Source organism: Hesperophylax consimilis, chromosome 9 (assembly GCF_061612785.1).
Source record: "Hesperophylax consimilis isolate HC1 chromosome 9, BYU_Hcon_1.0, whole genome shotgun sequence".
NCBI classification, from domain to species: domain Eukaryota; kingdom Metazoa; phylum Arthropoda; class Insecta; order Trichoptera; family Limnephilidae; genus Hesperophylax; species Hesperophylax consimilis.
In genome coordinates this window covers 205564-228075 of record NC_142844.1, presented here as the reverse complement: position 1 = coordinate 228075, position 22512 = coordinate 205564, and the positions used below count along the sequence as shown (strand labels likewise).

Below are 22512 nucleotides of genomic sequence, written 5' to 3'. Positions count from 1 at the left end.
TTACATAGGCTTTAAATAATCTTTAATTTTAATATCAAAATTGAAAATCATCATTTATTATTACATAATACTGTCCATCAATAGTGGTTTGATGTTACTTGATTGAATTTTTCATTAAAAATGATGCACAGAGTAAATTATTAACATTTCTATAATATTATTTATCTTCATTAGTGTTTGAATTTGCGGTAGCAAAAGCCACTCAAGTGTTTTGTCAATGTTTATTTTTTTCCTTGAGTTTTGCCACCTTCAACAATAATTATTTTGTTTGGTTTTTAAATGACATGCGCAGGGTTTTGCTACTGCAAATTCGGACGTTAATAATATAATTAGCAATTAGATAATGGTTTGCATTGTTTCAAGGGGTCCCCGTGTAGATGGCGAGGATGGAGAATAGAGTGACGAAGAGAAGAGAAGAGCGGGAGGTAATGGCGGAGTTTCCTCGCCCGGGAACCATCAGACTTGTGAGCCTGGACCCGCCTCCTAGGTTTCCATTGGACACGGACTGAACTCCATTTCCTAAAAGCATATTGTCATGATGTTCCATTTTAATTTCTGGCTGGTCGGGGTGTTTCAAACTTCTTTACATTTGAAGGGTCCCATTTATTTGTCAAATATGGTAGTGTTTGAAACCCCCCCAACCTTAGTTCACCCAAATTGTGTTCAGGTTTGCAAAAATTTGGTTTTGAAAACTGAGTTTTTTAGGGATGCACATTCCTTGCACATTCCTGGCAGATTCAATCAGGATGGGGAAAGTTACATTGCCTAATAAAACTCCTTCTCAAAGGTTTTAACAGATTAACATTGTCCACTAACCGATTGTTCACTAATGAGGTGCGTATGATATTGTAATGCCATACTACTGTCCGGAGCCAGTTGAACTAAAACATTAGTCTGTATTGTAAGACTGAAGAATGTCAGGAGGGGAAGAAGAAGGTGGAGAAGTGCCCAGCTATTTAGATCTGGCCATTAAACACGTTTAAAGCCTCTTCAAGCCGTGTTTCTATTCCGAATTCTTGGTCTCTCACGGATGTAGGAATATATTTTTCTTAGAATTGGCAATGTGTGTTATGCAAGCTAAGTTTGTAAGCACAGTATTACAGTCTCTATAATCCGAACAGTTGTATTTTAGGAATATTGAGAGTTTAACATTTTCCGGATCCTTTTAACGTTGATGAATCGAAAATTTTATTATTTTTACTTTAAAATCGGATACTGTGGATTTACAATTATTATATTCCCTCGTTAACTTCGTACAAATCTCCACTAAGGCCCGGTGTATCAGTTGATTATAAGCTCGGCTTGGTTGGCTTATGTCGAGTTTAGCTTGGCTTAGCATATAAACCCGTGTATAGGTCATTAGCACAGAGATCACCAAGACTACACGTTTTCTGTATGATTTTCTAACACTTCAATCATCATGGAACTGTATGCGAGGATACTAATATTTGTAAATAGTATTTGTTTTGCTGGAGTCAGTGCACTATTTGTGAAATGATGACAAATTAACGGTTGAAAACAAACTGCCACCCACCCGATCCCGTTACGCGGTGACTCGGATTACTGTAGGTTCTGATTACAGAGACTATACTGTGATATTTTTGACGGGTTTGTAGCGGAAGGTACCAAAGCTTCGGGTTTGCACCAATATCACTATAATTAGTTCTAAAATCGGTGTTGTTTATTATGAAATGAGTAAATTAGTTATTGGTTAGTGACCTATATTGCAGAGGTTAGCCGTGCAGGCCCTGAAGTAGGTCTTGAAGTCGTCATCCTCCACCATGGTGTTGAGGTGGATTGGATTGTTCTCACAACCTCTGTAGAAACTTGCCACCTTTCCCGCTGGATTCTGGAAACATCATTTTTACATAAAACTCATTCAAGCCAATAGAAATGCAACTAATCAACTTGTACGTAAAGGATTTTTTGATTTTAATGCTTTTAGCTTATTCAGCTTTTTGGCTTTTTTTTTTATATTAACTCCACACAGGAGGCCATAAAGAAAATAAGTTCCCTCAGGGCCTATGTCATCTTTGGGGATGCTGTGTGGAGGGTCTTTTTGTGGAGAGGTAGGCTAAAACCAGGTAGGTAAGTATCTTAACACTATATGGTCAGGCATTTTACCCCAAATTGGGGGCGCGGGTGTTTTTTTAAATTTTAGCGCCAAAATTGGACTTTCTGCAAAATATTCATGTCTTATGATCTATTTGATATTTTTCGATGAAACTTTCAGTGTTTTTCTTTAAAAAGATGTCTCTGTTTATTTACTTAGCAATGTATGTGTAATTCCTTCTTTATGAACAAAAACTTTCTACTTTCTTGGGAATTTTAGAAAAAACAGTATTTCACAATCGAAATAACATATCGAAATTTATTCATACAAAATTACAAGATTTAGAAATTTTCAATACATATAAAAAAAAAACTATAACCTAATAGTGCGTCAATGTGTGATAGCGTTCGAAACACTTTCCTTTATGCAGGGGCACATTGCAAAACTTGCACATGTACTGCGTAGTTTGTGAGCGGAACATACGCGAAAACGATTTATTTTTTTAAATTTTTTTGTTGTGTTTCAAACTTGTTGTATTGACAGGTAGATAGATCGGGTACCGCCGACAATAGAAAACACATGACCCCGCACTCATTTAGAACCCCTTGTTTACAAGTTTCCCGCTCCTTACCGCTTTGCGCAACAAAACGAGTAAACTCGTCTCCCGCGTCTTACTGTAAAAAGGCATATGACGAGTTTTCTCGTTTCCCGCAAAGAATGTGTTAAGATAATTCTAGACACAAATCAAAAATCTTTTTGTATGTCTCACTAAAACCCATGATTTTTGAGCTCTGGCATTATGAAATTTTAATTGATTTTTCTGTTTGAAATCTCTATGTCAATGCAGTTTTACTGTTTTCGTTTCCTGAGCTTGATCATTAAGCTTTGAAATATCTAGACAAGTAAAACTGTCAAAAACTAAGACAACATTACAGTCACTGGAATCAACATAGCCTTGTATGTAGTAAATATAGAAAGATAATAAGGAAGATGAGCCTTGAACCATTATTAGTATGAAACGGCGGACACCAAAAGTGTGGCCACCATCTGCTGCATATACTCATACTAGTGCAAATCACACTTACGAACAGCGGCGTCCTGCCTTTGTATCTACCTTGTGCAGTTTAGTTTTTATCTCTTGATAGTGCGGTACTTCATCGATGCTAGAGGCTCTCTACGTTGTTGGGTTGGGTTACAGCCGGGTTGATGATGCACTGGAGTGGACCGAGGAGTCTGAGGTATACAGACACGGTGCACACCTACCTTTGTTTGTAATAATAGTTAATAAGTCTCGTCACCTTGTATTCTTGCCTCTTGACAGTGCAGTATTTCATGGAGCATTCGATGCTAGAGGCTCCCGACGTCACTCCAGCCGGATTGTTAACGCACTCCTCCGAGGTTTCGGCGGCAGACATGGTGCACACATAGCACTTCATTCCTGGACAGACGGACAGATCCAACAAACAGATTATAATGTCAGGTGTCACGAGCACATCCCACTCCACATAAGAAAATACCTCCATATTCCGTTTAAATCATCTCCTTCCCCTCCCCACTAACCTAAGTTTCACTAAAACACATGCATTGTGACAAAAGTAGGTGGCAATAAAAAAGCCAACATTCTAAACGTTAAAGATAAATAACGACCTGCGTCAGACATCTTTGTATGAAAGAGAGAGCGAGAATATTTAATAATTTAAAAAAGGACTGTAAAAGAGTATGACTAATTGGACAATGTCTCGTTTTCATCACCTGTTACTGGAGATAATACATTGTATTAATTACAGTCTATTGACTATTATTCCGCCATCCCAAATCATGGTATACTAGACCTTATTGATCTACGTATTTGCTAATGTACATACTATCACAGATGTTAGTTTCAGTTTGTCATGCTCTAACTGGAACTTCACTTATTCATTTGTATTTAATCTGAGTCTATTATTGAGAAGGGTATAAGGTATAACAGTCATTTCAACAAACGTTATACCTTAAACGGTTAAACAAATGTTACAATAATTATTCCGAGTTGAAGGCTTTGCCAATAATGAATTTCAGTTTAATAAACAAAATTCTCCTTTCAGAAGATTAATTTAAATAAATACTCACCTACGGTAGCTTTTATTGCTATCAAAATGAAAAGTAGATACAAAGCCTTAGCCATTTTGTGTTTTTATTTATTTAGTGACCCACAGTATGACATCCAAAATAAAACTGAGAATATTGTTGAGTTCCTCTAATTCTAATTAATCTAATCTGTTTGATTATGTTTTTATAAATGATTATCTTATCTATAAAGATAAGATAATTTATATAAATGAAGGAATTTTTAATAACCTCCACATTCATAAGAGCTTATGTGTCATACCGGGGCCATATTTAGGATCTGGAAAATAGCCCCTGGAAAATTTTGAAAATTAATCTGCGTAAATTCGCATTTCAGAGCAATTTTCTAACTACATATAAACCCAAAAAAACACCATTTAAATTTTTTTATTGTAAAAAAATTTTAGTAAATGTGAAATGATGAGATAAAGAATTGAAAATAATTAACGAATTCAACACGATTTACTAACATTGCGAAGCACAGTTATATTAAAGAAAAATAAAGACTGAGATCATTGAGATTAATATCCACGTTGCCAAATATGCAAAAATCAGTACCTATTTTATTTTTTTAAATAATTTGAAATAAAATGCATAGAAATTCATTGATAAGAAATGAAATCATATATATATAACTTAAGTTGGAAATAACTTGAGTAATAACTCGTGGTTTATTGGTTTGTGCCTACACTTCATACTGATGAAGCCACTTATAATATCTTCACAACTTAACTAACAATTTGTTGCCTGCGAGTAAATACGGATCTGTGTCATATAACAAAATACAATAGTTGAATGACTAATAATTACTTCTTATCATTTAAATTATTTTTCACTGATAAAGTTTATTATCTTTATTTCCGTTTGAAAATTGTATTTGAATCTACAATAAAAATCTCTTCCTAACCTCCAAAGGTTCCAAAATCCACATACTTATTTATAGGTATCCTGCTGATAATTATTAACGTCACCAGGGAAGCCGGGAGGGGTCCAGGGGGATAAATTACCGGGCCTGGGGTTTGTGAGGGGGTCCGGGGCCTGAGCAATCGCAGTTCCTAATATTGAGAAGTCTTTTCATGAAAACAGCGCTATACAAATCATCCAATTATCATTATTAATCATACTAATAATTATGTTATTCCATGCTAAATGCAGGGGTTGTGCAATGCAATGTAATCACATACAGCGTGTAACAGCACAGAACGTACCTGAAGGATTTTATCCAGCGATTCCTGAGCATAAATAATAATTTTTACTCCAAATGGAGTAAATGTCTAATGATATTTTTTTCGATTAGCACGGTAACAGGAAAGAGAACATGTATCAAATGATCCTGCGAAAATGCGCATGTAGCAGTGTGACATGTATAGAGTGGCGGCGTGAAGCAAAATGAAATCTACGTTTTTTACTGCAAATATGTACAGGAAACACTGGTTAATGCTGAGTATTGATAATAAACTTCAGTTTTAAGTGTTAGAAATTTTAATTGGTATAATTGCAAAATGAAAGTCTCGAAGCACAAGACCACTTGCAAGGACCTAGGAATTGTGAATGACGCTCGTTTAACATTTCATGTTCATATTGAAAAGATCTGTAAACCAGTCACAAAGACTTTGTCATACACAATTCAAAGGAAGCAACCAACCTTGCAGTTATAAGACTGCTCTACCTAAGCTTATTATCTGCAGTCTGCAGCCTCCGTTATAGGAGGGATGTCGCGTTGTTGCTGATGGCCAGACAATCTTGTAAAATGGAATTCTACATCCAGGACAATTTCACGCCAGGTGCAAAACTAACTTACCTACGCTGATGCTCCTTGGAAGACTTTTGTATTTGTATTTTTAAAATTGTTATTCACCTCTCTGTATACTTATCATACTATTTTAGTTGTTTAAACATTTTAATTTGATATTTTTCTTTATATATTTTGTAATTTATTTATTTTAAGGAATATACACAGTCTACAGAAACAGAACAATTATAAATTTAATTTTTCGAATAAAAATTCTTCATTAAGTTAATCACTTTGTGATATAATTATTTATTTATTAAAAAGGAAAATAAATTTGTTTGCATTAAATATACACTCTCAGTGTTGTCGAACAGACTTAAACTTTGGAAACATAATTAGATTTATGGTTTGAAGTTGATTCAATAATAAAAATCCAATAATATTGCATTTTGTGGAAAAATCACCCGTCTCACGGTCACAAATGCAAGACTTGGGTTCGAACTTTGAAAGCAGTTTTCTCAGGATCTATGTAGACGAACGGACTGAAATTTCGGATAAATACTAGAATTGATGGTCTGAACACGTAGTTTAATAGAGTTTTGGGAAATTAACATCGTTTTCACACATACTATGAGTTATAGAATGAAGTACAGTCAATTACAATATCTCAGAAAATAAACATTTTAGGAAAAAAAATTAAGTCTTATGGGCACAAATGCAAGACTTGGGTTCGAACTTTGAATGCCGTTTTCTCAGGCTGTATAATGCCAACTGGACTGAAATTTAGCTGACGCACTTATGACTAATTGTTAATAATTACTAATTATTATTACTTGAATCATCATCAATATCAGAGTGATGTTGCATTTTTGGAAAAAATGTTCAGTTCTACGGGCATAATGCAAGACTTGGTTTCGAACTTTGAATGCCGTTTTCTCAGGTTGCACACGGACTATGAATTATAGTATGAATTACAATCCTTATCAATATCTCCGATAAGTAGCATTTTTGAAAAAATGTCTTAAGCAGGGTACTCACCAAGAGTGTAGCACCGTGTAACGTGTAACGTAACTGATACTGTATCAATCTGCAAGTGGGTACGGCTCGTCCACGGTAACCGCGTATCCAGCTACGAGCTCCCGGATCCGCCTTTAGTGCTCGCAGTGTGATCGCAGTGAATCCTCGCTCGCTGCGATCACACTGCGCTCCACCCGCGAGCGGCTCGCAGTAGGCTCGCGCCTACGTACTCACTTGGTACAGTATCAGTTACGTTACACGTTACACGGCTAGATGAGTACCCTGCTTTACAAGCACAAATGCAAACTTGGGTTCGAACTTTGAAAGCGGTTTTCTTAGGCTCTATGTTGCCGAATGGACTGAAATCTGCACACGTACTACGAATTGTAGTCCGAAGTTTAATCAACAAAAATATCTACGAAAAGTGGCATTTTTTAAAAAAATGTCCAGTTTAACGGGCACAAATTCAAGGCTTGGGTTCGAACTTTGAATGCCGTTTTCTCAGGTTGTAGGATGCCGACTGGACAAAATGTAACATTCTTCTTAAGTGCATACACATCCAACTATCGGACACACAACTAACCAATAGGATGCATGTTCTAGGCAACAACTTTAGGGGTACTATTGATATATTGAATGACACCGTTTATAGAATTAAGCGTAATGTTTACCAGCACTTTGTTGAATCTTTCAAATTATAGTAGTTTTAGTGATTTGTTGATTGTTCTACTTTCTATTTGTTACCATTACGTTTTACTAATTCATATTTAGTTTTATTATTGGGAGTTCAGAGCGATAGCAGATAAGCTGCAATTCCTTATCTTGAAATTTGACTTTATTATTACTGACTTTAGGATATGTAGAGAATCTTCAAAGTTAACTTACTCCAAGGGCCAGTTGTTTCATAGAATTTTAACGATTCGTCAAATTTCTAAGTTAATTTTCAATTTCCGTGAAAGTTCTGTATCAAAGTTCACAGATTTGAAATAATAACGGAACTTAAAAATTAAAATTAACTTCGTACTTTCATACATAACAAACTTCAATATAAGCCATAAATATGTTACGTAACATTTTTTTCAAATTTCAAACAAGTAATTATACAATTTGTCCAAAGAAATGTCACAATGTGACAACTTTCTTCAGGCTTTCTTTAGTAGGAAAAAGGTAGTATCCAACACGGCTACCACCTTGAACTGGATGCGGAAAGTAATAAACTGATAGGCAGATGAAATACCAAAAAGTCGAGTTAAAACGGGACTTCGTTACGCTCAGTCAATATTACAATATTTTATTTACTCAGCAGGAATAATAATATATGAAGTGATAATAATTATAAAAACCAAAATGAGTCCACTAATAAAAGATGATAATAATAATACATAATACAAGCTGATCAAAGTATTAAATATATATAAAATTAACCCCATTATTATTAGCTTTTTGGAAAATATTATGTCCTTTTGGAATACCAATTTACTTATCAATTTAAAAGGTAAGAAAATAGTAATACCGGGCATTTCAATTAAAAGAGGAATTTTTCAAGGAGACTCATTGAGTCCTCGTTGGTTTTGTTTAGCATTGAATCCTCTATCTAAAATGTTAATTAAAAGCAAGTTTGAAATAAAAGTTAAGGGTAATACAAGGGAGAGTAGTACAATTTCGCATTTATTATATATGGATGACATAAAATTATTTTCGAATTCTGAACAAAATTTAGAGAAAATGATCGAGGTAGTTAAAAACTTTTCAGATGATATCAAAATGACTTTTGGTTTAGATAAATGTAGAACGATCCATATAGAGAAAGGCAAAATTGTAGATGGGGACGAGAGTATATTTAGAAATTTCCAAATTACTAGTATGAAAAGGGATGAGGTTTATAAGTATTTAGGATACCCACAATCAAATAGATTAGACCATACTAGTATTAAAAATGATATTAGGATTAAATTTCAAATTAGGATCAGGAAAATTTTAAAATGCAATCTATCTGTTAAAAATTTAGTAAAAGCAATAAATACTTGGGCAATACCTCTATTAACGTACTCATTTGGCATAATTAAATGGTCTAATACAGATTTAGATAACTTAGAAAGATTAATTAGAACTACGCTAACAAAGTTTAATTGCCGTCATCCAAATTCAGCTATAGAACGAGTTAATTTACCTAGAAATTTAGGAGGTAGAGGTATAGTCAAAATAACTTCTTTGAAACATAATCAGGTAGAAATGCTAAGAACTTTTTTCCATAGGAAAGCTCATAGCTCAGAAATGCACAAAATAATTTGCAAGGCAGATAGAAATATTACACCTTTAAATTTATACGATGAGAATGCCAACATTTTTATAAATCCCAACCAGGAATTATTAGATTCCTGGTCAAAAAAAATTTTACACGCAAAACACTTCAATTATCTCAACCAAACGTATGTTGACAAAATTTCGTCAAACAAATGGTTGAGTATTGGAGAGTTGAGCGCAGAAATAGAAGGATTTATGCTTGCCATTCAGGATAGAGTCATTAATACTAAAAATTATAGAAAGCATATAATCAAAGATACAAATCAAATTGATGATTTGTGTAGAAAATGTTTGGCTTTTCCGGAAACTATAGAACATATTATATCGGGATGTTCTATATTAGCACCGTCCGAGTATACATTTAGGCACAACCAAGTTTTAAAAATAATTCACCAAAATTTGGTAATTAAACATAACTTGATTGACTGCCGTAATGTAGTACCATATTATAAATACGAACCAAATTCATTTTTAGAAAACGAATTTTATAAAATATATTATGATAAAACTATACTAACAGACCGAGCGATTAGTCATAATAGACCCGATATAGTTTTACATGACAAAATTAAAAAAATAACTTATATCATTGATGTCGCTATTCCAAATTCCTGCAATATTCAAAAATCTGTTAGTGAAAAAATAAGAAAATACACAGATTTAGGAAATGAAATAAAAAGAATTTGGCATTCTCAGACTATAAAAATATTACCATTCGTTATTTCGGCTACTGGCATTATACCTAGCTCTCTAATTAAAAATTTAGGCGTATTAGATCTATCAAAAAATTTATATATAAAGATGCAAAAGTCGGTCATTTTGAATACATGTAGGATAACAAAAGATTTTTTAAATGTTTATGTTGAGGGATCAGTAGGATTTATAGGCCCTGTTAGAAGTTCTACCGAGCCGAACCCTCTGATATGAAAATATCTGGAGTCGGTGAATTATTTTCCCATTTGATCTCTGGTGAGTTGACGTGTTGTTCTTGCATTGTTTTGTATTTATTTTGCTTATACATATAATGCACTTACATAATGTTGATTGACTAGATGATCATTTGTGGAAAAGTGAGTGGAAGGGTTAACTTTTTCCTTTGGGGAAGATTTAACCCGGACAACTAAATCGGAAGTTTAAACATAGTCTAAACATCCGAGTGGAGTGTGATAAGAATATTATATGAAGCGAATGTAAATGGTGGAAGAAGTCGGGGCCGCATGACACGATCAAGTGAACCATACATTGGTGTCGGGCCATGTAGAATAAGAGAAGGGTTATGGTGAAGGAGCTAGCAGTATGTGCCAAGACCAGTTGTTTGGTGGTCCATCACCAGGTGTTTGAAACTCTGTGTTAGCTCGTTAGTGCATAGACAAAACATGACACGATCAAGTGAACCATACATTGGTGTCGGGCCATGTAGAATAAGAGAAGGGTTATGGTGAAGGAGCTAGCAGTATGTGCCAAGACCAGTTGTTTGGTGGTCCATCACCAGGTGTTTGAAACTCTGTGTTAGCTCGTTAGTGCATAGACAAAACATGACACGATCAAGTGAACCATACATTGGTGTCGGGCCATGTAGAATAAGAGAAGGGTTATGGTGAAGGAGCTAGCAGTATGTGCCAAGACCAGTTGTTTGGTGGTCCATCACCAGGTGTTTGAAACGGCCGCGGCGGGTGGTTACTGGTTAGCTCGTTAGTCCATAGGCTTTTATTCAGAGAATCAATGTAAGTGCTTTGATCACAAAGTCTCAGTGGCCAACAAGCTTTAGACACACCACATTCCTTTCAATATTCAGTGGCCAAGAGATATAACACATAACGCAACTTCTTAATATACTTAAGGAAGCCATTATTAGAATTTACTCATGTGTTTTGTATTAATGATTGTTACAATACTGTTACAAGTTACAAGATTTGTCGCTTATTTCTTTAGCTCCCGTTTTTTAAAAATAAAATTGTGAAATATTGTGCAAATCGAAGAGAATTTGTTATTGATGTGCATCATTTTTCACGGGCTATCACCCGGTGAGTTTGTACTCCCGGTATTTCACCGATAAATGCTCAAAAAGTGTGTTTAAAAAAAAAATTTGACACATAGCGAAGCCAGGATATCTTTACCTAGTAAAGTATTATACAATTACTAATAAAAGTGTCTAAACAAGAGAAATTTCTGCAAATATCTACAAAACTCGGTGTAGAATTTATCCTAGTGTGTATATTCTACCGAAACTTGAAGGAAAGTGTTTCAAAAGCGATTTCAAAACGGAAATCACTTTTGCCAATTAAAGTGAACTAAAAAACAATAATAATAAACATCTAGTGAAATAACTAGCTTTAAGTGAAATCAAAACGAATTTTAAAGTGAATTAATCATAAAAACAGTGTTTTTGAGTTAATTTAAATGGTACACACATGTATATATTATTGACAGTTTTGATTGACATCTTGATCGAGGCATACCGGCAGTTTGCCAAAAGCGGAGCCACCTTGCAATATGTTCAACTTCCCATCTGTTACGGTACCAAGGATCCATTGAGATTTTACCTGCTAACGAGGTTTTCTCAGAAAACGGCAAAGCTGTCGAAGCTACATTTAGCTACTCCTTATCTGGACAATATGTACCAGGAACAGGAAAAGCTCAAGGCCGAAGAATCTCATGAAGTTGAGTCAAACGAAGCATCACATGCAGCTGAAGCGGGTGATATAGCTGAATCCTCCGATGGAGGGGAGACTGATTCCGCTCAAGCTACTGTGGAGGTCAAGGTTGACGATGGTGATAATGTGGAAGACGTCGATGATGAAGAAATTAAATGGCAAACAGCAAGGAAGAGAAAAAGAAAAATTTCTCTGGAAAGACGTTCCTGTAAACGAGTGAAACCAGCTCCCACTTTTGAGATGTGCGATGACGGCACGATCGTGGTGAGGCATGGTGGGACGGAGAGTCATCTGCCCTACCAGCCTAATATGATTCGGGAGATGGGCTCGGGGCAGGCCAGGAGGGACCGCCTTAATGCTGCTTGCCGTATGAGCCGGGCCTGAGCCATGATGGGGGCTACCAGGCCCTATACATTTAGGAAGAGGGCCCCGAAGAAGTCAGCTGAAAAAATCCTGACACCCGATTTAAAAAAATATATTTTACCATAATTTTGACCTTTTCATGTTTCTAAAGATGATCATTAGGTCTATTTAATTATTTTTCAAAATCTAATACTAAATTAAGGTGAATTTAAAATCCCTATTACATATTTCAACTGCATACTACTTCATTCCCATGACCTGTAGATTTATTTTTCGTAGTAGTACCTAACAATTATTTATTTCGTTATCTATATAATTAATTTATGTTTTTATCAATTTATAAACTTTTAATGTAATATTAACTGTAAAAACGTTTCAATGTTCAATATTTTTATTTGTAGTTTTGTTAAAATGTATTTTATCTTGTTTATATGTATTTTGATAGAAAGATATTACTAAAATATGATGTATTTATATGACTAATTTTATTCAATAAATTATATGTACTTTTCTAAATGTTCTCCCTTTTTCAATGTTTCAACCTTATTTGTATTGTTTAGATTAGAAGGAATTATTATATTTCAATGTTGTTCTTAAGTTGATTCTTTCAAAAGCATTATTTTGCAACATATCGCAGGTTTTAATATACCTCGGTTGTTTAGCAATTATTGATTATAAAAGTATCCTTCAATATTTCAATTTGAATTAGATGATCATAAATATATAAAGTATTTGTTTTATTTCTTGTTGAACACCAAAATGTCTTGTACCTAACCTATTGAACCTAGTTATTTAGTCACTTTCGGGTCAGGAGCGTTGAATTGTCATTCAATGAGTTATGTGGTCACTGTTCTGAGACAATGTGTTGTGTCGAAGCTTTGCAAAGACAATTTTTCATTTAATCTGTTTACCAACTTCCCCGGCGTTGCCTGGAATTGACGCAGACTTATTCGAAATCATATGAATCGGAGAAATTTTCCTATTATTTTGAAGGACAAGTGTTTAAAATTTCGGAATAAAATTGTGTAGATTTTTATAAAAAGACCAGGAAACCCGCCACAACACTTGTCTTTATAAACACCGTGCATATAATATATATACACTGCATGAATTTCACCCAAGTTGTCGGTCTGGAAATTTAATTTCTAGAGAAATGTTTCGAGGGTTGAGTGATAAAATTCTTCATACTGCTTCGGAATTTCAGATTTAACGGCTGGATTGATCACTGGTGATTTTTGTACATAGCATGATCTGTACCTTTATTTATATTTTTAGTAACGTATTGGATTGATTTTACTGAACGGCACAACTCAATGTAGATTGTGAGCATTGAACCTTTTTATATGTAGTAAATATTTACTCGGGTCGTTGTCAATTTCATGGTTTCGCACAGTGGCAGATTGTCGACCTTCGTAAGGCGTTGCTGGGAGTTGTTCATAGGAGATATATAGATACATATTCATAGACATACACCATCGCGGATTTTTAAGATATACAATTCCGTAGTACAATATTTTGATATATCTCACAAGGTTTAGCCAGCGTTAGCAATGTAAGCTTCCGAAAATAGGCGCTAACAGACGAGCGCGGATAGCGACTTTATTTTATACTATTAGAGATTTTACAAAACATCGACTTTCTCTACTTTCTTTAAATATAATATGAATGTTAAAACCCTTCCAGAAGAAATTCTTGAAATGATAATGAAAACCCCAGTTGTGTAGTTGAGATGAACTAAGCGAACAAACCGACAGACGCGGATAGCAACAGCATTATTTTATACCATTAAGAGATTTCTACCTTCAGACTACACTACTAGAATTCACAACTCCAAAACATTACTCCAAACTATTAATAACTTCGAGTGACTCCGGGTTCACTTCGGCTGTTTAAATACTGTGGCGGCCGGCATTAGTACGATTTTTGTACAAATCCAAATAGTTTTATTCCGAGATTGATGAAATTTTGCAAACCTACATGAAATAGCTAAAAAAATTAATACAGGAACACTGAGACTTCAGTTGAATTTATGAATTTTGACACATTGGGTTAGATACATACGATGAGGATGCAAAATTTAACAAACTCAAAATATGTAATAATATGTGAAATGTTAAATAATATGAAATATCAAATATATCGTAAAATATTTGGAAAAAGTATGAGAGTCGGGGGCTTACGATCATGGGGGGCCTATCTCCAAAAACATAGTAAAACAAGATAAACGCAAAATATGGAATGAGAAACGCTAAATGGAGAAAAAGGGGGTGAGGAGGGGGGGGGGGGGGGGGGGTAGAAGGGGAAAGGGGGAAGGTTTGAGACATAGTTGCAAAGTCTTTGACTTTTGGAGATATAAGAAATAAAGGGGGAAGGTGGATAAAAAATGTTAAAATAAGATTTGACATAGTTTGAAAAGACTTTGAGTTTTGGAGAGATGAGAAAAAAAGGGGGAATTGGGAGAAGAGAGAGTTGATGGGGGAGGGGAAGAAGGGAAAGGGGGGATTAAAGGGGGGGGGGGGTAGGAAGGTGTGAAAAAGTTGAAAAGACTTTTGGAGATAAGTGAAAAAAATCTATAAAAGTGAGGGAAGAAATGGAAGGGAGGGGTATTGATGGAAAAGGGGGGAAGAAAAAGGAGTGAGGGGATAGAAGAGAAAAGGGGGAAATAAATGTGCAGAAGAGAAGGTGGAAAGGGATGGGAATGGGGTGGGAAGTCGGAAAGACGTGGGGAAGGCGGACGGGAGAGGGAAGGCGGAACGGGTGGGGAAGGTGGAGCGAGAAGAGGATAGGATGGCGAAAGGGGGGTGGCAAGACGGAAGGTAGGGATTGTGGAAGGCATGGGGGAAGAAGAAGTTAGGTCGGGTCAGGTTAGGTCAGGTTAGTTACTATGTGAGTATTGAATTGACTTTTTCTTGCATGTTGGGATAGTTAAAGGATCATGCAAATTTAGGATATGGAGAGGGGTTAGTAGGACTATCTAACATGGACTATAAACTACTCCAACATTTGTTTTACAGCGTGAGTGAACCATGTTAAACCTCAGCCGGAGCAGTATTGAGAATCTGAAACAAATTTAGGATATGGAGAGGGGTTAGTAGGACTATCTAACATGGACTATAAACTACTCCAACATTTGTTTTACAGCGTGAGTGAACCATGTTAAACCTCAGCCGGAGCAGTATTGAGAATCTGAAACAAATTTAGATGTTCAGTTAAGATGATAATTGCTCACCCTTTTAACAGAACCATTTGTAGGATAGGAAGTGTTTATGTCGTATATTTATCGGATAGTTATAATGTGAAGCTTTGATCGTGCTTAATATTATTTAAAGTTAATTTAATGACTTTTGATAATTATTTATTTCGTTCCTTATGATGTTTTTTGAGAAAATTTTTCGGAGAGGTATAATTTGTATAACATCATAAATGTCACTAAAGTTTATATCTCTCCTCTGGCATTCTTTGGTTATTTGCCATCTTTCCGTCGTGAACATTGTGCAGTCTAGCAACATGTGATTCACTGTTTGTCACAAGGACATGCCGGAATATCTTTCAGCTTGAATCTGTGAAGGTAGGATAGGTTTGCTCTATGACCGGTAAGGATTTGCGCGAGTTCGAAAGTTCGAGTTATCTTTTTACCAAACTTTTAATTTTTTTTTTATTTTAAAATATATTTCGCTGTCCTAGTTCTTGTATGTTCAATAGAGCTTTTTTTGCAAAACTGAGTTCTCTGTCTCTGGTTTCAATCCTGGGATTGGTTTGCAGCAATTTCATTTAATCTCCTCTTCCATTCTTCCCTGTCTTGTGCGGCTCTTTTGACTTCTGCATATGATGAGCAGCGCACGTCCACCAGCAGGTCCTCCAGATACTCTCGACGTGGGCGTCCCCTAGAGTTGGTCCCCTCGGTCATACCCTCCATTATGACATGCAAGAGGCCTTCTTGTCGTATAACATGGCCGATCCATCTTGCACGCCTTTCGGACAAGGTCCTGAGCAGGTGCCTTCCTCCTTTGATTCTTTGGAGAACCTCCTCATTTGTAATATGGTCTCTCCAGGAAATTCCTAACAGTCTTCTATAGGACCACATCTCAAAAGCCTCTAGTCTCCGTTTATCTCTTTTGGATAGGCACCATATTTCGCAGCCGTACATCAAGATACTCCATACATAGATCTTGATGAGGAGTATTCTCAGTTTTAGGTCTATATTATTCGATTCTATTATTTTCGCCCTTTTATTGAATGCAAGCCTAGCCTGATGTATACGGCTGTCGACCTCGCTCTTAGACCGACCATCCCATGTTATTTTGCTCCCGAGGTAGACAAACTCCTTGGTGTTCTTTAATGGAACTCCTGCCATCTCTACTCTCATCTGATGTTGCGTTCGGCCTACAGTCAGCAACTTTGTTTTGTCTTTATTTATCTTCATGTTGTAGTTGTTTTGAAGAATGTTTTGCATGGTTGTTAAGGTCTCTTGCAGTTCTTCTTTGCTTTCAGCTACCAAAGCAATATCGTCAGCAAACCTTATCATATCCACCTTTTGCCAGTGTATCTTTACACCTTTTCTGTGACTCATTCTCTCTCTCAAGTCATTGATCGCACTCTGTATATAAGCATTAAAAAGAACAGATGACAGAGAGCATCCCTGTCTCACCCCTTGTCTTATACTGGCTTCTTTTGTTTCATTGTCACATCTAATTATAGCGGCCTCATTCTTGTATAGCGCCTGGATTATTCGTAAAATATAGAGATAGATCTCTATATTTTATATCAATTCTCTTCAGAATCTCGAAGAGTCTTTTCCATTCTACTTTGTCGAAAGCCTTCTCTAGGTCTATGAATGCGATGAATGTGTTTTGGTTTCTTTTTATTCTTTTTTCTAGTAGTATTCGTAGCGACAATATTGCTTCTCTGGTTCCTACACCTCTTCTAAAGCCATACTGGTCTCCGGAAAGGATGTTCTCTACTTTTGGTTCGATTCTTTTTAGAATGATATTAGTCAATATTTTTGAGGCATGGGATATTAGGCTAAGAGTTCTGTGTTGTTCACATTTCGTCGTGCCTACCTTCTTTGGTAATGCGACAATTAGGCATTTCTCAAAATCCTCTGGTATCTCTCCAGTCTTATACATGGTTTGTATCATTTTAAACAGGGCATCTGTGGTTCTTTTTCCTGCTGTCTTAATTAGTTCAGCCGGAACGTCATCGATTCCGGGTGCTTTCCCGTTTTTGAGATTTTTCAGTGCGAGGTCAAACTCTTCTCTAGTGATTGGATCTCCCAAATCATCTGCGTCTACCTCATTTTCTCTTTCTATCAATGTTTCGTTGTCACAATTTCCCTTTCCATTGTACAGCATTTCAAGATATCTTTTCCACCTTTCTCCTATTTGGTCATTTTCGAAGAGTATTTTACCGTCTTCTCCTTGTATTGCATTATCCTTTCCAATTCTCATCCCAAAAAAGTCTTCCACCGCAGCGTGAGCTCTTTTTACATTTCCTCTCTTGAGGTCGTCGTTTATCTCATCGCATTTATTCTGGTAGAATGTTTCTTTGGCTATTCTTGACTCTCTATTTATTTTGTTTCTCAGCACTTTATATTCCTTTTGTGATTCAGATCTTTTATCATTTTTGAGCTTTCTTCTATCTTTTATCATATTTAAGATCTCATCGGTTATCCATTCCTTCCTTGTTTGGGGTTTTTCCTTGCCTATAGTTTCCTCTGCCGTAGTTATAATCTTCGTCTTTATCACTTTCCAGATCTCATTCACGTTCTCCTCTTCCATTAAGTTGCACTCTTGCGTCTTTTCCCTAAAACTGTCGCTGATCTCTTTTATCTTTAATACTTTTGTTTCCCATTTGAAATTATTTCTCTTTTTTATTTTTTTTCAGTTTTAGAAGACTTTTGGCCATTACCATAGTGTGGTCACTATCTATATCTGGGACGGAATAGCTTCTACAGTCTTTTATTTGGTTTTTAAATATATGTCTAACCATTATATAGTCTATTTGAAGTCTTTGTCTATCTCCAGGGGATTTCCAGGTATATCGCTGTCTTGAGTGGTGTTGGAAACAAGTGTTTGCTATCACTAATTTGTGTTTTTCGCAGAATTCTGTCAATCTGTTTCCTCTGTCGTTTCTTGCACCCAGCCCAAAGGGTCCAATGCAAGTTCCTTCACGTCTTTCTCCTACAACAGCATTACAATCTCCTAGGAGAATCAGATTTTCACCTGCTTTTATCTCTGATATAAGTTTATCCAGCGAACTGTATACCTCCTCTACTTCTTCTTCGCTATGACTAGATGTTGGCATATATAATTGGATAATTACAGTGTCTACAGGCTTTGTTTCTATTTTGACTAGAATAATTCTTCCGCTATATTGCACGTATCCCTTAACCCGTAAACTGAGTTATGAATGCCAATATGTTCATTAGCCTATTGCGCATTAATGAAGCTCAAAAAAAACATATTTTTTTGATTTTAAGTGACATTTTAAGCATTTTTCGAGTGCCAATATCCACTCACGGAATAATGTTTCAGTTCTTATTTGTTCAATCTCCTGGATATTGAACATTCAAACACTCAAAGTTATGAATATAATATTTTTAAAAAGTTCATAGATATTTGTTCAACATCCCGCCGAACGTTGAAGTCTTGAATGTTCAATCTCCACTGTCAACCAATCAGGAGCCGGCTAGTTAAAATGTGCGGCCATGTTGATTTTTAGTTGTTTTCTAACAAAGAAATTGTTCCACTAAAAATACGTTTAATTGCGAATATATACTGTTATTGAACTAAAAAATTACTTCACCGACTCCAGAATCAATAAACCTTAGAACAGTAGCTCAAATAGAAAGGTAAATCTTAAAATTATGTCATTTATAGGCTTCTTCACCATATTTTACATGTACTTCTTGAATTTGCTAGGCAAATATACAGGATGCTTCATTTATTATTTATTTATTCAATTATTTATTTACAAACTTAGGACTTTTACATAAAATGAGTATTAATAAATTATATTAATGCATTAAAACTTATTTTTATTCAAGAAATACAACAAAAGAGCCAGGACATGGAAATGTGCAAAAAGTCGACTGTCCTCAAACTCTGATTGAAAGACATCTACGACACATATTTAGTCCGTTATCACTGCTGAGATCGCTGATGAAAACGAAGTCCAAATATATCGGACGCTTGTTCATTATAATTTAAGAATGACTTTATATTGTTTTGTTTATATCTTTCGCTACTATTTACTACTATAAGAAATAAATAAATATTGTTTGCTTATAATGTTAATCCGTGGATGTGACATTAATAAACTATTTGAAATTGTCCACATTCACGGAACCTTGCATTGTGTACCTAGCTTTAAGATTGTCAAATTCCTTGAAATGTAACTTGTAAAAAAATAAGCAATAAACAATTGGCCGGCGGAAAGCGATTAGAAAGTGTGGGGTCCGAGGCTGGCTCGTACGCTCCAACGGCTATAGAAATCCGACCAATGAGAAGCCACAAACGGGCCGCTGGACCTTGGCTGACCTTTTTTTATGTGCCGTTGTCGAGTCGCAACTTTGACAAAAAGCAGCATTTTTAAATTCTAAAGTCTCTTTCTCCATTGGATCACCCTCGCCTCGGACCTTCGCATCTACGAGCTACCTGCCGCTGCCCCTTTCTGCCGAGTTCTGAGAATTTTATTGGCCTTTCTCCTTCAACTGAAGAATCCTGCATCGACTAGATTCCGGCGGGCACCACGAGGCTTAAGAAGCTGACATACTTAACTGCCTTTTTAAAGGCGATCTTTCATTTATTTGCATTTGCACAAAGTCGTCTATATACCAGAAACGTCATTTTCAGGACGAGGTTCAATTGATTTGCATTTTGCACAAAGTCGTGTATATTCCAGAAACGTCTTTTTCAGGACGAAAGTCAATTGATTGGCATTTACAAAGTCGTTTGAGTCATGTAACTAACCCCTATTTTTTCAGTCTGTATGCACACGACATTTAGTCGGGTACACCAAATATTTAAATTTTGAATTCATTCAATTAAAAGTTTCTGATTTTTTGTTTTTTTTAGTCACATAAAAAACAATAAACATATTCTTATGTAGGAACTACAATAAACCAACTAGGCAAACGACTAACAACAATAAATGTAATGTTAAATAGCGCACACCCATAACCCAAATCGCGGGATATTATAATTTTAGGATTTTAAGAGCTGAAAGTATTTAAAAAAATAATATTTTACCCACGATAATCAACATAAATAATAAGCTCGCGGCAAATAAGACCTTACGAAAGAAAAAAAATCTTTCTAAAGTAAGCAAACTTTAATTACATTTATCAAATGTAGGTAACGAAACAATAAAAATAAAACAAATTTTCAACTGAAAATTGAACTTCAATAGTTTTACGCATCTCTCGGGATTTTTTATGGAATACCGCACACAGTCTCAACTGATCCCAACCATTTGGAGCTAGTGAGACTATGGAAACCCCAATTGGGGTATATTAGTATATTGTGAGGCTGAAAGTAGTGTGGAGGGGAAGGAGATGGAGAAGAGAAAGAGAGGAAGGAGGATGAAGGAGAAGAGAGATGGTATGTGAGTATCTATTCAGATCTGATCACCAAACACGGCTAAAGCCATTTCAATTCTTATGGTGGTCTTTACACTATATCTTCCTCTCTGGAACATGCCGCAAATAGACTATGTGTTATTTCAAATGAATAATTTGTAAAAATAACATAAATGAGTCAAATAAAATTTACTTGCGCACGACGGGATTTGAATCCGCGACCTCCGGATTTCTAGTCAAGAGTACCCCTAGACCACGGAGGCCGTAATACGTACGATGTAAGAATATTTCACATCACGCATGCACCGACAACCGATAGTAGTATATTAGCGGTAGGTACCTTTGTACTTGGGCATTGTTTTCAAACTTCCAAAATATTGGATGATTTATATAGAGCAGTTTTTGTGAAAAATCAACTCAAGGATATATTTTAAAGTAATACTTTAAGTCAACTACTAACTAAGATAAAAGTAAAGTATTTGAAATCTGAAAATCACCCTGTATAGTATATCCAATTTACCACTAATTGGCTAATTGAACAAAAAATACCTCAAACTTATGGGAGCCGAATTGTTCAATGTCCAGACGATATGTTCAATATCCAAAATAATCATTCATCATTTTCAAGCGATGTTCAACGTCCACCTTTAAAGTCACAATATGGGCATATTGTAGCTTCAATCTTCGAAAAATGATCTTTAATAATTTCCTGTTACACATATGTATTCAACGAAATGACGAAAATCGAGAATTTTTTAGAATTTGCCTGTAAAAACAAAAAAAACGTCTCCTGTAAAATTTGCTAAATGGTCTATTGAACATACAAGAACTAAGGCAGCGATTTCTTTTATATAAAAACATAAATATTGTAAGGCGCCAAGGTAATGAGTCTTACCCAGCGTAGATTTCGGCGTTAGCTCAGATGTAGAGAATAGAGAATCCATATCCTTCAGGCTTGGGGTCAGCCAACGGGCTTTTACACGATGAACAATGCCAAGTAGACCACTCCATATTCGTCAAAATGAATCACCAAATGGGAGTATGAAAGTATATTCAAGCACAAATACATTGCAGTTACACAAATGAGAGGTATTATTAACATCCTAAATATTCCTGGCTGTTTGTTAGAACAATCTCTTTCTATAGTTAAAGATTTCTGGCTGGCAAGCCTGGATGTGGACACGATTCTAGTAATAAAGGCACATGTAGAGAAATGATAAGTAAGCAGCTTACATGATTTGCAGGATGGGACAACGCGTACATGTTGAATCACTGGTATGGCGGAATAACTTCCGTATTGTACGCGCCAGTGCGCGTGCAATTCTCCATCGTTAATCGGTACATAATAAGATGCCGGTTTTTAAAGTACTATGCACAAAATAGTCGTTAAATTCGGGCGCGCTTCGAGAGCGTCTTTGTTAATTGCAAAACACACATGTTGTCAAGGCCGAGGTCAGATTTTAAGTGTGGCCGTTAATGATTTCATCAGCAAGCGTGCGCGAGAGCATTGTACAGTTTAGGCAACTTAACCGCGCGCAATGCGCCACGCATGCGCGCAGCAACCAATGGTATCAACTGATAGCAAACTAATTTGATTTCGCGGGTATTTTTAAAAGTGTGATTTATTACGTAACAATATGTTATACTAAAAAAACTAACTACTAAAAAATGTTTTCTTTTTAACGTAACTACCCAATTCAGTAGA

At 35.7% G+C, this 22512-nt stretch overlaps 1 protein-coding gene across 4 annotated transcripts; it reads right to left on the bottom strand.

Moving 5' to 3' along the window:
- Positions 1 to 5: 5 nt before the first annotated feature.
- Positions 6 to 22268, bottom strand: LOC149420743 (uncharacterized). Of its 4 annotated transcripts, XM_089635192.1 has the most exons (5): positions 22041 to 22268; positions 5093 to 5214; positions 3352 to 3491; positions 1720 to 1849; positions 6 to 519 (listed from the first exon to the last, which is right to left on the bottom strand). In XM_089635192.1, the coding sequence occupies exons 3-5, from the start codon at positions 3487 to 3489 to the stop codon at positions 359 to 361; spliced, it is 429 nt and encodes a 142-aa protein (XP_089491318.1). In that variant the 5' UTR covers positions 3490 to 3491; positions 5093 to 5214; positions 22041 to 22268; the 3' UTR covers positions 6 to 358. The 4 variants fall into 4 exon arrangements, with proteins under 4 accessions (XP_089491318.1, XP_089491319.1, XP_089491320.1 ...); XM_089635193.1 differs by lacking the exon at positions 5093 to 5214; XM_089635194.1 differs by lacking the exons at positions 5093 to 5214; positions 22041 to 22268 and adding an exon at positions 21357 to 21451.
- Between the last annotated feature and the right edge of the window lie 244 nt (positions 22269 to 22512).